This window comes from Aethalodelphis obliquidens, unplaced genomic scaffold (assembly GCF_003676395.1).
Source record: "Aethalodelphis obliquidens isolate GAN/ISIS:26980383/991018 unplaced genomic scaffold, ASM367639v1 scaffold71, whole genome shotgun sequence".
NCBI classification, from domain to species: domain Eukaryota; kingdom Metazoa; phylum Chordata; class Mammalia; order Artiodactyla; family Delphinidae; genus Aethalodelphis; species Aethalodelphis obliquidens.
Genome location: NW_020838015.1, coordinates 9,615,708 through 9,629,090, shown reverse-complemented (window position 1 = coordinate 9,629,090; position 13,383 = coordinate 9,615,708). Strand labels below are relative to the sequence as shown.

Below are 13,383 nucleotides of genomic sequence, written 5' to 3'. Positions count from 1 at the left end.
CATCTTTTCATGGGCTTATTTGCCATCTGTATATCTTCTTTGAAGTTGTATGTTTAGATTTTTTCCCCATTTTTTAATTGGCTTATTCTAACAGAGTTTTACATTCTTTTTGGACTGTTATCCATGGGTAAAAAATTACATTTTACATCATTACTTAGTGCATGCACACATTGGTGTGTGGTGTGTATATGTGCATTAAAATAAGTTTCACTGAGCAATACTTCACATTTATTCCCTGGGATATGCACTGATACTTTTCATTATTCCGTTTTTAAAAATCTGTTATGTCTCACAGCCTGACAGAGAACACTCTCACACAGTGTTCCACAACTCATAGCACCTCACACCATGCTGACACTGTTCTCTTGTCCAGTTAAATGCCCCAATAGTCCCTCTACCCTGTGCACACAGAGCTCACTTCTCGGGTGATCTTTTCTCCTTGTCCCATCTGGGCATAGGTGAGGAAGGCCTCAACAACTGAGTCGTCACTGGGTGAGGCTTCTTTAAATTCTAGCCCTGGCTGGAGAACACCTGACTGCCCCAGACTTAGTACTTCAGTTGAGGTGTCTTGGGGTTGGGAGCAGAGCTTCTGAGTATAGGAGTTTGGAATGACACGTCCCACAACCCAAACCTGCCTTCCCCCAGCCCCTGATGAATAGGCAGCCTGCCCAGGGGGTTGCTTAGTAAGAGTACCTGCCTTTGTGCCTCCTCTCTTGCGGGCCTGTGGGCCCACCTCCCTGAGCCAGTTCTGGCTCTTGGCCAGAGTTCAGAGTGTCAGCCCACATCACTGTTCCTCCCCCACTCCTTGCAGTTTGCAGAGCAGTCCCTGATGAAGAATGCCATAAAAACATCGGAGGAGTCGTGGATTGAACAGCAGATGCTGGAAGACAAGAAGCGGGCCACAGACTGGGAGGCCACAAATGAGGCCATTGAGGAGCAGGTGGCTCGGGAGTCCTACCTGCAGTGGCTGAGGGATCAGGAGAAACAGGCTCGCCAAGTCCGTGGCCCCAGCCAGGTGGGTCCTGGGGTCTGTCACTAGCCTGGCTAAGAACCTGTTAATTCCCACGTTCTGCCCACAAACAGGCAGAAAAAAACTAAGCAGTTTTGGCATCTGGGAGAGAAGGAAGCTCCCAGCCCCGTCTGTACCTTATCTTGGCCTTAGTCTTGGCATTGTGCCTTAGAACTCTCAACGCTTGTGCAGAACTAGCTCTTTTAAGGAGTGAGGGAGGGCAGCCACTGATGGTGACATGCAGGGTTCATGGATAGTTTCAGAGGGACAGGCTCTTGCTGAATGTTCTTGTGTGGCAGGCTGTGTGCTGAGGATGTAAAATCAGGTCTGGCCCACTCCACCCTCAGTGATTCTGTCTGTTAAGGGAAACACATGCATCAGTGGGACCCTTGACCCTGGCTGGGAGACCAGTGAAGGTGAGGGCTCTGGTCAGTCTCCACACAGAAAGGTTGAATTTTTAGGGCAGGGAGTGGGGCATGACAGCCAGGCATTTGAGGAATCACAAGGAGTTTAGAGTGATTAATAGACATTGGCAAGAGCTGAGTAATTCGTTGAACAAATATTTATTGCAGACACTGTTCTCAGTGTATAGGGGTACATTGGTGAGCCGGGCAGTCCCAGATCCCTGTACTTGTGGTACTTACATTTATGCAGAGTGGAACAAAATAAACATAATGAATAAATTAATTGAGAGGTGGTATGCATGAAAGATGTAGAGCAGGATAAAGGGGATGAGTAGGACTGAGTGGGGCTGGGAGTTCACAGTATTAAATAGCATGGTCAGGGTTGGCCTCAGAGCAGGTGAGATTTGAGCAAAAGCTTGCAGAGGTGAGGGGATTAAGTGCCTATGCCAGGGAAGGCAGAGGCCCAGCTAGAGCAAAGGCCCTGAAGTAAGTGCACACCAGGTGTGATTCAGAAGCAGCCTGGAGGCCATTGTGGCAGAAGAGAATGTAGTAGTAGATGGAGTCGGAAGGCGGTGGGGCCAGATTGGAAGGGGCTTGTGGGCTGTGGTGAGAACTTTGGCTTTTTTTCTGAATGAGGCAGAAGCCATGAGAGGGTTGTGAGCAGAGAAAGAGTGGGATCTGACTTAGGATTTAACAGGATCCTCCTGACTGCTGAGTGTAGAATGGAGTCTAGGGGGCAAGGGTGAAAGCAGGGGACCAAAAAGGAGAAGGCTACCATAGCAGTTCTGGTGACTGACGACAGTGCTGGCAAGGGAGGGGGTGAGAAGGGGATAGATTCTGGATCTATTTTGAAGGTGGAGGTAACAGGTTTCCTGTCAGATTGGCTGTAAGGGTGTGAGAGGGGCTTTAAAAGAGCTTACCTTCATCCTGTGGTCCATTGTGTGAACAGGAATGGTGGTGGCCTATGTAGAAGCTATATCATAGCTAGGATCCTGGGAGGGAGCGAGCCCTTTGGGAATGGGGCAGAGGAGGGTTGCGACTGGTGTTGGTCTTTACCTCCTCATCCTTGCTCACTGCAGCCCCGGAAAGCCAGCGCCACGTGCAGCTCTGCCACAGCAGCAGCCTCCAGTGGTCTGGAGGAGTGGACCAGCCGGTCCCCAAGGCAGCGGAGTTCAGCCTCGTCACCCGAGCACCCTGAGCTGCATGCCGAGCTGGGCATCAAGCCTCCTTCCCCAGGCACTGTCTTAGCTCTTGCCAAACCTCCTTCACCCTGTGCACCAGGTCAGTGACTTGCTGATAGGGAGCATGCAGGGGTCAGGAGGTCCTGCCTAGGTCCTGAGCCCTGCCTCTGACTGTCCATCTGCCCCAGGTACGAGCAGCCAGTTTTCGACAGGGGCCGACCGGGCTACTTCTCCCCTCGTGTCCCTCTACCCTACTCTGGAGTGCCGGGCCCTCATTCAGCAGATGTCCCCCTCTGCCTTTGGTAAGCCTCCTCTGTCTATGGTCCAGGGGCCAGCTGGGAGTTGGGGAGAGATGGCAGAACCAGCTTGTCCTGCAAAGGGGGCTTCTTGGGCCTCTGGCCATCTCCCCAGGAAAAGAGAATTTTTCAGGTCCAAGAGTCTGTCCCAGAGGCGGATCTGAGTGGGGTTTTGTAGGCCCAGAGGAGTCTTCTCCTTAGAGAAAAGAGTGATGGGGGCCTGAATGGGATCTCTCCAGAGCCAGGGATCAGCAAAGGGCAAGGAGAAGGCAGGCTTTAAAGTGCTCTGTCATCCTTTCTCCCTTCCTCTTGCCCAGCAGGCCTGAACGACTGGGATGATGATGAGATCCTAGCGTCGGTGCTGGCAGTGTCCCAACAGGAATACCTAGACAGTATGAAGAAAAACAAAGTGCACAGAGACCCACCCCCAGACAAGAGTTGATGGAGACCCAGAGACTGGAGACCATCTCCCAACCCCCACACTCCTGCCCTCTGGTGCCACCCCACCTTCTTTGGCTTTCTTCCCTCTTGCCTTCTTCCTTCTTCCCTCTCTCCCCTCCTTTCACTCCTCCCCACTTCCCTCCGGCTAGCCCACCCTGCGCGCCCTCTCATCGCTGCCACCACCATCATCACCTGTCTCTTCGCCAGCTGATGTGCCCTGTTGCCCCCTGCACAGCACCATCCCTGCATTCCACAGGGGACTCGGGCAAGGGTGCTGAAGGTAGGCGAGAGGCACACAGAGACAAACCAACTGGCAGCCAGGCAGCCCCTGAGGAGAGACATTCAGACAGAGGAAAGTCTCCTTGTCCCCGATTCCTTCCAAGATCAGAAACTTGTCACCCCACCACAAATGATGCCGGGGAGGTGGGAGGAAGAAGTGGGAAAATCCCCTTCCCAGTACCCCAAGAATGTCTGAGCCTTCAATGTTGAACTTTTTCTTTATTAAAACGTTACTTTTATCTTATAAAATCAACCAATCAAAAAGTGATGTAGACAACAGCACTGGCTCTATGAAAGTGGCATCTCTCTGGTTTGGGGGCAGGCAGGCCACGGGGCACGAAGATGTGATTGATGTCCCTGGCCTCCAGCTCTGTGGAGGCGGGCAGGGTCTAGTGTGAGCCAGGGTGGGGTGGGAGGGCAAGGGGGGGCAGGTGTCAAGTGGGCTTTGGACAATGAGACTCTGACCTTGCTGCATTCCTTATGCTTCCACCACCACCACCAGTCATTTTGGAATCTCGGGGTGGGGGGCACCTTTGAGGATCATGGCCACCGCCCAGGATTTGAGTGTGGGGGGTGGGAGCAGCCTTGGCAGATGGGGCACCCATGCCCTGCAGGTGTCAGCAAGATCCGCCATCTGTAATGTCCTTGGCACAATAAAACCAAATGTCAGTTTCCCCTGAGCGCCTCTGTTCTGTGTGGGACGGGGTGGGTGAGCCTCTGATCAGAGGCGGTGATGGCACAGACCTTGGCTTGACCTCTAAGGGCCGTATGCTCTCCCTTGGGGTCTCTCTGGGGGCCCAGAGTTTGTTCATATTTGATTCACTGGTTACTAAACCAGCTTTTGGACCTGTTACCACCAAGAAAGCTCTGTCTTTGCCCATCGTCCTTGCCTCACTATTGGCACAGGATGTAGCCTGCCCACTCTATTTCCTGGAGTGTGATGGGAGCAGAGAACTGTGAGCTTAAAGGCAGGGACTGAACTTCCAACTTCTCTGCCTGCCTCTCGCCCCAATATGTTTGCTCTTTCCTTGTGATTGTTTGATTAGGAAATGCTTTGGTCAGCCACAACGGTTGCTTCATAGCAACATGAGTTTAGTGGAAGCGACCAGAGGGGAACCTCCCCACACTTGGTTTTAGAAACCGAGGAATAGCTAAACCTTTTTTTGTTCATGTTCCCCAGTTCTCTGGACACTTCTGTCCTTGCCCTTCCTAGACTAGGTGAAGCCAAGGCAGAGAAGGATGGCTGGCCCTCAGGTTTTGTCAGTTGTCTTTGATGTCCCTCAATAATGGGGTTCTTGTGGAAGGATGTGTGTCCAGTTCTGCAGGTGAGGGTATGGCTGTCTGCAGGGTGTCTCTGTGGAATCCACTGGTTAAGCACATGTGTGGAGAGTTGGTTTGAAACCTCGGCTTTTTCTAACTATGTGGCCTTGGTCAAATCACAGGCTCTCTGAGTTTCAAGTGTCCCATGTGTGGGACAGGGGTGATTAATGTCTACTACCTCATGCTCTCTCTGGTTGTGAGCATTGAGAGAGTGTATATGGTCAACATAATGTACGACGGCGCAGTGCCTGCCACGTTCTGAGAGCTCAAATGTTAGCAGGTATTATTTATTATCCTAATGTTGAAATTTCTGCACCATTTGGCCCCTGCCTACTTCATCTTGCCGCTCTGTCCAGTTTTCCTTGGCCTCTGCCTGGAATTTGCCTTTCCTCTGTCCCAAGCCTCCAACCTTGTCTTTCAAGATGGGTAGAGGGTCTCCTGAGAAGTCCTGTGTGACCCTGTCCACATTCTCACCTCTATCTACAAATATGTCTTTACTCCTTTCCCAGTAACTGTACTGTCAACTTCCTGGGCAAGGGCTATGATGCCTGACTTATCTGTGTATCTCTTAATATCTGCACCCCCTCTAGGGCCTTGCAGGCTTAAGTAGACCCCTAATAAATGTTGGATGAATAAGGGAGAGTACATGTGTGTATTTGCTTTTTGGGTGTTTGTGTGTGTGTGAGAGACTGTGGTGAGTCCAAGTCTCTGTGCATCTCACAGTGTCTTTCTCTAGTGTGTGTGACAAGGGCTTAGTTCCAGGTGTGTCAGATGGTGACTGAGTGTGGGACTCTATCTCTGACAGTTTGTGTCTGTTTCTGAGACAAGTGCATGTCTGTGTGGGTCTGTCTGTGACAGGGCATCTGTGGTTTCTTTCTGATAGGGTGGATGTCCGTTTGTATTCCTGTGACAGATTCTGGGTAGCTATTTCTGGACAGTTTCAGTGACAACACTGCATGTCTGCTGGTGTGTGTGTGTGTGTGTGTGTGTCTGTGACTGTGACTGGGTCAATCCATGTCTGTTTTTGTGACACTGCCTATCTGTGGCTCTATCACTTAAGTATATGTCTGCCTTTGGAGCAGTGCATGTGTGTCTTGAGCATCTGTGTTTCTTCCTGTGACAGACTCTGGGTCTCATTTCTGGGACAGTACAAGTCTTTCTGTGACACTGTATGTCTGATGGTGCCAGTATCTTTGTGACAAGTTCTGGCGGTATGTCTGACAGGACATTTCTGTGTCTTTGTCACATGGCAGTGTAGGTCTATGTGAATCTATCTGGAGTGCCTTTCTGTAACAGTGCATCTCTGGTGTCATTCTGGGACATAATTTTCTGGCAGCATGCCTGCCTGACAGTAGATTTCAGCCTCTGTGTGACAGTACATATGTACATGTGTGTCTAGGACAAGTTCATGTGAATGTGTCTGGCCGTATGTGTTTGTGTATTTCTCACATGCTGCTTCTGTGTGTGTGTCTTTGGAGTGCATGTCTGTCCATTTGCAGCATGAGGCCTATTTTTCCCAAATTTGTGACTGAGGGTATTTTACTACCTCCCCGAGCCCTCGTAGCCCCTGTCTCTCTCATCCAGAAGCACACCCCAAGCCACCACTACTCTGGCTTGCTCCCAACCCCAAGAACCGCCCCCCCGCCATTCCAGATTCTAGACCTGCTGACTGGGTTCATGGCTGGGTCTAGCCAGGTCTGTCTACGTTAAGGGTTCCACAAACACCCCACAGGCCGTGGCCTCCGGGCATGGGAACGGTGCCTTGGACCAGCGCTTCCCCTGAGGTGGTTGTCAGGGAGGTTAGCCCTCCCTGACGGCTGAACAGGTTCTTCCAGGATCCCCGGCTTCAGTTTCCGGGCGGAGGCCGCCGGGCGCCTAGAGGGCTCTGGTCCTGGTTTGAGGAGCACCCTTCCGGAGACAGGGTCCTGGATAACCACAGGCCGGGATTCTTAGAACCCTTAGAAGGCCTGGCGTTATCTCCGCGCTAATCTCGAGGCAGCGGCGGCCAACCAACTTCCTAGGAAAGGAGGCGGTGCAGGTTTTTTTTTAAGTTTATATATACACATACAGACACATATATAAAAACAACTCCGCGCAACAACCAAAACAAACGCGCTTGCTGCAAAAGGGATTCCCAAAACCAGTTTCCTCTTCGCACTCGCCCCCTCATTTGCATGCAGACCCCGCCCCCGCGGAAGATCCGGGCATGTATTTGCATAAGGGGGTACTTGAAACGTTAGGGTGGCATGCAAATAAGGGCTGGCTCCGATTGGCTGGGGTACAGCAGGTGCTGCGTCCGGATTGATCAAAGCCAAGTGGGCGGGGCCGTCGCCCGGGGCGACTCTCTCGGGAAGCTAGTGCCCTGTCTCAGTAGCGTCGGGGCTGGCGCGCGCGGCGAATCTTAAGGTTGCGCTGTTTGCCGGCTCTTCTGGGCCACCAGTTTCCTTACCTTCCATCCTGGCGCCCCCCAGTCCTGGTTCCCCGGCCTCGCTGCCCCGGGCGTCCACGCCTTGCGGGCTCAGCGGGCTCAATCTGCGCAGCTCCTCCTCCATGTTGACTAAGCCTCTGCAGGGGCTCCCGGTGGCCCCCATGACCCCCACGCCGCCGCCAGGTGAGAGAGGCTCCCCTACCGCGCGACCAGGCCGGGCGGGCTGAAGTGGTTGAGGGCGGCGCGGGGGGAGGGGGAGAGGGTCGCGGCCGGCCTCAGCACGCCGCCACCCTGACTTCCTCGCCTCCGCCTGCGTAGGAGGCAAGGATCGGGAAGCGTTCGAGGCCGAGTACCGACTCGGCCCCCTCCTGGGTAAGGGGGGCTTTGGCACCGTCTTCGCAGGACATCGCGTCACAGACCGACTCCAGGTATCCACCACGAGGGTCTTGGGAGGGCCAGGTGTGTGTGGCAGCGGCGGGAGCCCCGGGGCTGGGATGCTAATTGAGCAGGGAATGAGCCTACAGTGTGCGAGTGGTAGGGTCATGAGGGCCGGGATCCGGGTTGCTGAGGGTGTCTTGAGTGCGCGCCTGTGTGTGTGTGTGTGTGTGTGTGTGCGCGCGCGCCTGTGTGTGTGTGTGTGTGGCGGTCCAGGTGGGTATGTGTGGGAAGGGGGTGTTTCAGGGCAAGGAATCTGGAAGTCCAGGGAGTGAGACTGGAGAGTGGCGGGTCGTGAGGACTCTAGACCTTGCGATCCAGGAGAGGTGTATATATGTGGGAAGGTGGGGACCTAGTTGAGATTTTTGGGATTTTGGAGGCAGGTGTCCAGGGTGGAGCCGTGAGGACCAGGACCCCCCCTACAGGGTTGGGGTGTCCTGGGGCTGGATGGGAAGATCGAGGGCTTGGGGTGTTAGGAAATTCAGAACTCGTCACGTGGAGTGAGGGGTCCTGAAGCCTTGAGAAGGAAGAGCCCAGGGCCAAAGATGGTGGGAGAGGTGTACTTGGTTTTGGAGACTTGGAGGGCAGGGGAGAAGCACCAGCTCATTTGGGGTTGTGGTGTGGAGTGGTTGGTTGGGACCAGAAAGACTAGGGTGAGGGTCCAGACCGGGAGAGGTCTGAGGGTCATGTGCTGGCTCCCTCACCTCAGCCCGCTTCTTCAGGTGGCCATCAAAGTGATCCCCCGGAATCGCGTGCTGGGCTGGTCCCCCTGGGTGAGTATCTTTGCAGTCCTTTTTGACCTGGCGACGCCATCTCTGACGATGGATTTCGCCTTTCTATGGTTTGTATAACTCCTTGGGCCCTGTAACGGTGAGAACACTCCTACCAGCCCATGTTTACTCCCCTGTGGTGATATCCACACCTCCATACAGTTCTGACTCACCCCAGTTCCCCTAGAGCCCTGGATTCTCCCCTCCCACCCTCCTTTCTCAGCCTCTAAACATTGCCTCAGGGGCTGCCCGCAGGGCATGCTGGTGAGGAAAGAGGGGCAGAGGTCATTGGTTGCCATGGTGACGGTGGCTGCTTCTCTTCTGCCTTTAGAGCGCTAATGGACAACAGGGCGGGTCTGGGCAAGTTGTAGGGGCGGGAGCGCCCCCTGGCGGGCTCTGGGGAAACTGCGCCTGAGCAGGCTGTGGGACCCAGAGGGAGAAGGTGCCCCTGCGCAGTAGCGGAATTTTCATCACCGTGAGAAAACCTGTCTGCGGCTGTGCAAGTCAGTGCACTGGCCGGCAGAGGGCCCCAGCTCAGGCAGGAAGGCTGCTTCTGGCAGTCCGTGTGCCCGCGCAGGGCTTCGAGAGTGGGGCGGGTTTTGTGACCAGTAACATGTATGCCTTTTATTGAGTACCGACTGTATGCCTCAGACTTTGCTTCATCATAAAAGCTTACTGTGTTCCAATTTCCACTAAGTATTTTCATTCAACACGGTTCTAGATGCTTGGTGACAGTGACAAAATATCACATAATGACACTATTGAGTTCTTACTTTGTGCCAGTTCCTTTGCAGTTAATCACTTTTAGCTATTTAACAACTGTATATTAGCACCTAGAACGTGCCAGGTACAATTCTAGGCACTTGGCAAAATATTACATTTATTGAGAGCTCTTTTTGTGCTAGTCCTTTTCTACTAATTGCTTTCACCTATTTAACAACTATGTATTGAGCTCTGCCCTGTTACCAAGCATTGTTCTAGTGTTTGAGCTATGGCAATGAACAAAGCAGACAAACCATCACACAATAATAGTATTTATTGAGTGCTAACTGCGTCAGATTCTATGCTATAAAGTGCTTTTATCTATTTAAAACATTTTTAACATTTATCAAGCAACACTGTGTGTAAGGTACTATTCTAGTCTCTTTACAGATGTCAGTGGACAAAACAGATAAATTACTACATAATAGTGTTTATCACTTGCTTCTGCTGAAGGCCTTTTGTTAAGAACCACCTTCATTTATTCCTCAAACATTTCCTGAGGGAATTCCCTGGTGGTCCACTGGTTGAGATTCGGCATTTTCACTGCTGTGGCCCAGGTTCAGTCCCTGGTTGGGGAACTAGGATCCTGCAAGTGGCACAGCCAAAAACAAAAACAAAAATGAACTGAGCTCCTATTACATGCCAGATGTGCAAAGGCTTTGGCTTTTTTAAAATTAAATTTTATTGGAATATAGTTGATTCACAATATTGTGTTAGTTTCTGCTGTACAGCAAAGTGAATCAGTTATAAATATACATATATCCACTTTTACTTTTTTTAGATTCTTTCCCAATATAGGTCATTACAGAGTATTGAGTAGAGTTCCCTGTGCTACACAGTAGGTCCATATTAGTTATCTATTTTACATATAGTAGTGCTAACATGTCAATCCCAATCTCCCAATTTATCCCTCCCCACCCCATAGCCTTAAGCTTGAATCACCTTCCCAATGGCTATGTGAGTTTAAGCCCTTAAGATGAGAGAACTGAGGCCCAGGGAAGGAAGCAGGTTGCTCAAGGCCACACAGTCAGGAGGCTGAGGAGCTATGATTTAAGTTCAGGCGAGAAGTCAGCCTCAAAGCTGCTAGCCTGATGTCTGTATTCTCTTTTCTCTCCCTGCTTCCCCCCCCCCAGTCAGACTCAGTCACATGCCCACTGGAAGTGGCACTGCTATGGAAGGTGGGTGCAGGTGGTGGACACCCTGGTGTGATCCGCCTGCTTGACTGGTTCGAGACACCAGAGGGCTTCATGCTGGTCCTTGAGCGGCCTCTGCCTGCCCAGGATCTCTTTGACTACATCACAGAGCAGGGCCCGTTGGGTGAAGGCCGAAGCCGCTGTCTCTTTGCCCAGGTAGTGGCAGCTGTTCGGCACTGCCATGCCCGTGGAGTTGTCCATCGTGACATCAAGGATGAGAACATCCTGATGGACCTCCGCCGGGGCTGTGCCAAACTCATTGATTTTGGTTCTGGCGCCCTGCTTCATGATGAACCCTACACTGACTTTGATGGTAAGGCTTCCCTAAATCTCTGTGGGGGGAGTTTTCACCTTTTATCTTTTTGGCCTCTTGACATTTGACCTCCAGTGCTGGGGTATCCTGTAACCCTTGATCTATAGTACACCTTTATAAGGTTCTTGAGTTTTAATTTTAGGGGCTTTCAAGCCTTGCTCTCTAATAAGTCCATCTTCTGACAGTGCCCTGATCTTGTTCTGGGCTCTTATTCTGATGATGGGATCCTGCTATTATCCTGAGTCTTCTTTTTCTGGTAAGGAGGTCCTACTGTACCTTTTAAGTGCTTTTATTCCATTGAGCTTCTATTCTGGTGAGGGGACCCTGCTCATACAGTGAGTTCTCTTAATTCTAGTGAAGCAACCATACTTCCTGGGGAGGGTGGGATGGGAGAAGGGCATTATCAGAGAATGGTCTAACCTGTGGCTTATGTGCAGGGACAAGGGTGTACAGCCCCCCGGAGTGGATCTCTCGTCATCAGTACCACGCACTCCCAGCCACTGTCTGGTCACTGGGTATCCTCCTCTATGACATGGTATGTGGGGACATTCCCTTTGAGAGAGACCAGGAGATTCTGGAGGCTGAGCTCCACTTCCCTGCCCACGTCTCCCCAGGTGAGGCCCCACCCACCCTAGCCCACCAGACTTCATCCCTCCCAGGGATTGGTGCCCCCAACTCACTGCTAATCTCCTGTGTGCTTCTGATCTGCAGACTGTTGTGCCCTAATCCGCCGGTGCCTGGCCCCCAAACCCTCTGCCCGACCCACACTGGAGGAGATCCTGCTGGACCCCTGGATGCAGACACCAGCTGAGGATGCATCCCTCAACACTCCCAAAGGGAGTTCCACCCCTTTGGCCTGGTCCCTACTGCCCTAGTCCTGGCCAGGGCCCCCATTAGTTGGAATAGCCATCCCATGGCCACGCCACAGGGATAGATGGACATCTGTTGATCTGGTTTTACAGGTCATTAAAAATCCAGTGTTACTAGGGTCAGAGATTGGGGATCAGGTGTCAGAAGACATAAGCCAAGTTTACCTAGTCCCTATCCCAATCCTGCTAAGGAGCCTTCCTCCCAGAACGTATGCTCTGTTATTCTGGAGGGGGTCCTTCTTTGCTTCTTGTTTTGCTAAGGGTGTTTATTTGGTTGAAATTACATTCTGAGCCTGCAGGGCTCTTATTCTGATGAGCAGTAACCCCTACACTGGCACCTCCTGCTACCACCACACAAACTTAGTTTAAATGCTCTGACTTGGGCAAGGGTGCTTTCCTTCCAATACCCCAGCGGCTCTTATTTTAGCAAAGGGACACTTTCCCCTAGCCTAGGGTCCCATATTCAGTCAAGCTGCTTGCCTACCTCAGCCCAGGGTTGTTTATTCTGGGGGAGGTAAGCCCTATTGTTGTCCCAGGGCTTTTGTGTGTGTGTGTGAGGGGACCCTACTCTGTTATCCCAAGTGCTCTTATTCTGGTGAGGAGAAACCCCACTTTCATGATTTGGGAGGGGATGGGAGATGGACACTACTAGAGTCCACTAGGATGGGGTGGATGGTTTTGGGGGGGATGGGGTGAGGGAAATGTCTTGTTGTTTGTTCTCCTAGGGCCCCACCCTCCACCTTTTTTTGATTCTTGCTGCCTCCTTCTGAGCCAGGGTTGTCCAGTTGCTGAAATGTAAATACTTATGTATTGGGGAAGGAGAGCTCCAACTGTATCTTCCTCTTCCTTCTCCCCCGCCTGGATTATTTAAAAAGCCATGTGTGGAAACCCACTATTTAATAAATGTAATAGAATCAGAAGCGACTGGCCATTTGTAGATGTGGTGAGGCATTCGTGGAGCATCTACTGAATGCTGAGCCAAGAGGGAGATGGATTGGACCTCTCTGCCCACGGGAAGCCTCAGTCTTGTGGTGCCATCCTGAAGATCTTTTATGGGTTCATTTAAGGTGAAAGAAAAACTTGATTTTCCCCTCAGCTCTTATGTAGCACCCCGTATGTGCAGAAGGGCTGCTTTGGAGATACCATAGACATTGAAGATGTCTGGGACACACTCCCAAATCAAAGATGGTCAGCTCAGAGGCAGAAAAAACTCCTTTCCCCCAACCCCAGGGGAGGAAATACCTTCCCCATGGGAGAAGAAAAGCCCTTTCTGGGGCTTGGTGAGGGCAGGGTGGGGGTTGAGCGCTGACAGGAATCTTCCTAGCCCTTCCTTGTTTTCTAATAACGTCCAAGGTGGAGTCACCTGTTTTGCCTCTACCTTTTTCACCTCTTCCTTGTCTTCTTACCTGTTCATCCCGCTCACTTCAACTTCCTCAACTCTTGACTTACCTGCCCTGCCCTATTTTATCATAGTTGCACTTGTCCCGACCTCAGTTGTACCTTCTCTTGCCCTGCTTTCAACAGCTAACCTAGGGAATTTCCTGGCAGTCCAGTGGTTAGGACTAGGTGCTAGTCCTAACTGCGGTGGCCCAGGTTCAATCCCTTGTCGAGGAACTAAGATCATGCAAGCCAGGCAGCGTGGCAAAAAACAACTAACCTGTAAACCTCTCACCTACTGGCTTA

General features: G+C 51.8%; 2 protein-coding genes across 6 annotated transcripts in view; both read left to right on the top strand.

The window, feature by feature from the left end:
• Positions 1-5,570, top strand: part of OTUD5 (OTU deubiquitinase 5) — a 28,099-nt gene extending 22,529 nt beyond the window's left edge. For 3 of the 5 annotated variants that reach the window (XM_027091249.1, XM_027091253.1, XM_027091251.1), the window contains 4 exons: positions 812-1,015; positions 2,493-2,694; positions 2,783-2,896; positions 3,208-5,570. In XM_027091249.1, the coding sequence (XP_026947050.1) occupies positions 812-1,015; positions 2,493-2,694; positions 2,783-2,896; positions 3,208-3,332 (645 nt within the window). In that variant the 3' untranslated portion in view covers positions 3,333-5,570. The remainder of the gene's footprint in view (positions 1-811; positions 1,016-2,492; positions 2,695-2,782; positions 2,897-3,207) is intronic. The other 2 variants (XM_027091250.1, XM_027091252.1) reach the window with 2 other exon arrangements.
• Positions 5,571-7,099: 1,529 nt separating this feature from the next.
• On the top strand, positions 7,100-13,353 carry PIM2 (Pim-2 proto-oncogene, serine/threonine kinase). Its single transcript, XM_027091258.1, has 6 exons — positions 7,100-7,541; positions 7,677-7,786; positions 8,516-8,566; positions 10,459-10,831; positions 11,269-11,445; positions 11,543-13,353. The coding sequence occupies exons 1-6, from the start codon at positions 7,481-7,483 to the stop codon at positions 11,704-11,706; spliced, it is 936 nt and encodes a 311-aa protein (XP_026947059.1). The 5' UTR covers positions 7,100-7,480; the 3' UTR covers positions 11,707-13,353.
• Positions 13,354-13,383: the final 30 nt, after the last annotated feature.